Consider the following 1,088-nt stretch of genomic DNA (forward strand, 5'->3'; position numbering starts at 1 on the left):
GATGGGGCCCTTCTAGCAGGTCCCCATTTTCTGGCTGGTCAGAGGGTGCCATTGTTGAAAGGACCAAGACACTTGGCTCTGCTTTCCTCCTCTGTGCCTCAGTTTCCCCTTCTGATAACCCTGCAGGGTACCAGGGAGGAGTGCATGGTTTCTTCCCTCCCCCCCATCCCGGGACCAGCCCTACCAGGCTCTTACCCCATCCCAGGCAGAGGAAGCGCTTCCTGACCAGGCGTGTCCGGATCCGGCCGATCACTGCCAGGTAGGACTGCCAGGCTTCTGTCAGCACCCAGCAGAAGGATGAGAGGAAGAAGAAGTGGAGGAAGGCAGCTGTCATGGTGCACACACCCTGCAGGGACACAGGAACATTGGGAGAGGTATCCTGGCATGACCACACGCCTGGCACTGTGGAGGTTAAATGCCCATGCCCGGGTGAGGTTTGTGTCAAAGCCTCTAGTGCAAAGGATTGAATCCCCAGATCGAGTTAATCCAAATCCAATCTGCTGCCTGGAGCCAGTAGGGATGAGGTGACCAGCCAGAAAGAGAGGACTCGGACCCCCCCACAGCCGCTGTGAGCAGGACATGGCAGTGGCACCCACCTTGCTGAGCATCTGGGACTGGCCCACGAGGATGAGGACGTTGGAGGCCAGGATGGAGACGCAGAAGTTGAGGAGGATGATGGAGCGTTCTGACTTGATGAACCTGCAGGCAGGAGCAGCATCGGGCTGGGGTGACAGCCTGTCCCTTCCCTGTCCCATGTCCCCCACATGCTGGTGGCAGGTGGGTGCTGTCCTGGGCCGGGGACAGTGCCTGACAGCCCAGGCACCTCTCTCCCCCCAGCTGCCACTGGGGTTGTTCTCCTCCCACGTTACATTTACTGATGCTCAACTTTGAGTCGGTGCGGTGCCCCCCTCGCTGCCCCCTCCCTAGGTGCCCCCATGTCCCCAGCTGTCCCTGGGTCACCTCCAGAAGGCAGCGTAGATCACCAGCAGGGTCAGCAGGGCCATGCAGGAGACACCCCAGCCGATCATCAGCGGCACCGATGGGGTCCCCGAGGGGTCCATGGCCTGGTGGGGATTTGGGGAGGGGGG

The 1,088-nt window shown here is 60.9% G+C and overlaps 1 protein-coding gene across 1 annotated transcript in view; it reads right to left on the bottom strand.

The window, feature by feature from the left end:
• BAI2 (brain-specific angiogenesis inhibitor 2) overlaps nt 1-1,088 on the bottom strand; it is a 10,402-nt gene that overhangs the window by 571 nt on the left and 8,743 nt on the right. Inside the window, exons 16-18 of the mRNA XM_010000601.1 lie at nt 961-1,064; nt 597-699; nt 196-346 (exon numbers count right to left, since the gene is read on the bottom strand). Of these exons, the coding sequence (XP_009998903.1) occupies nt 196-346; nt 597-699; nt 961-1,064 (358 nt within the window). The remainder of the gene's footprint in view (nt 1-195; nt 347-596; nt 700-960; nt 1,065-1,088) is intronic.

The sequence above is a fragment of the Chaetura pelagica genome, unplaced genomic scaffold, assembly GCF_000747805.2.
Source record: "Chaetura pelagica isolate M959 unplaced genomic scaffold, ChaPel_1.0 scaffold676, whole genome shotgun sequence".
In the NCBI taxonomy this organism is placed as follows: domain Eukaryota; kingdom Metazoa; phylum Chordata; class Aves; order Apodiformes; family Apodidae; genus Chaetura; species Chaetura pelagica.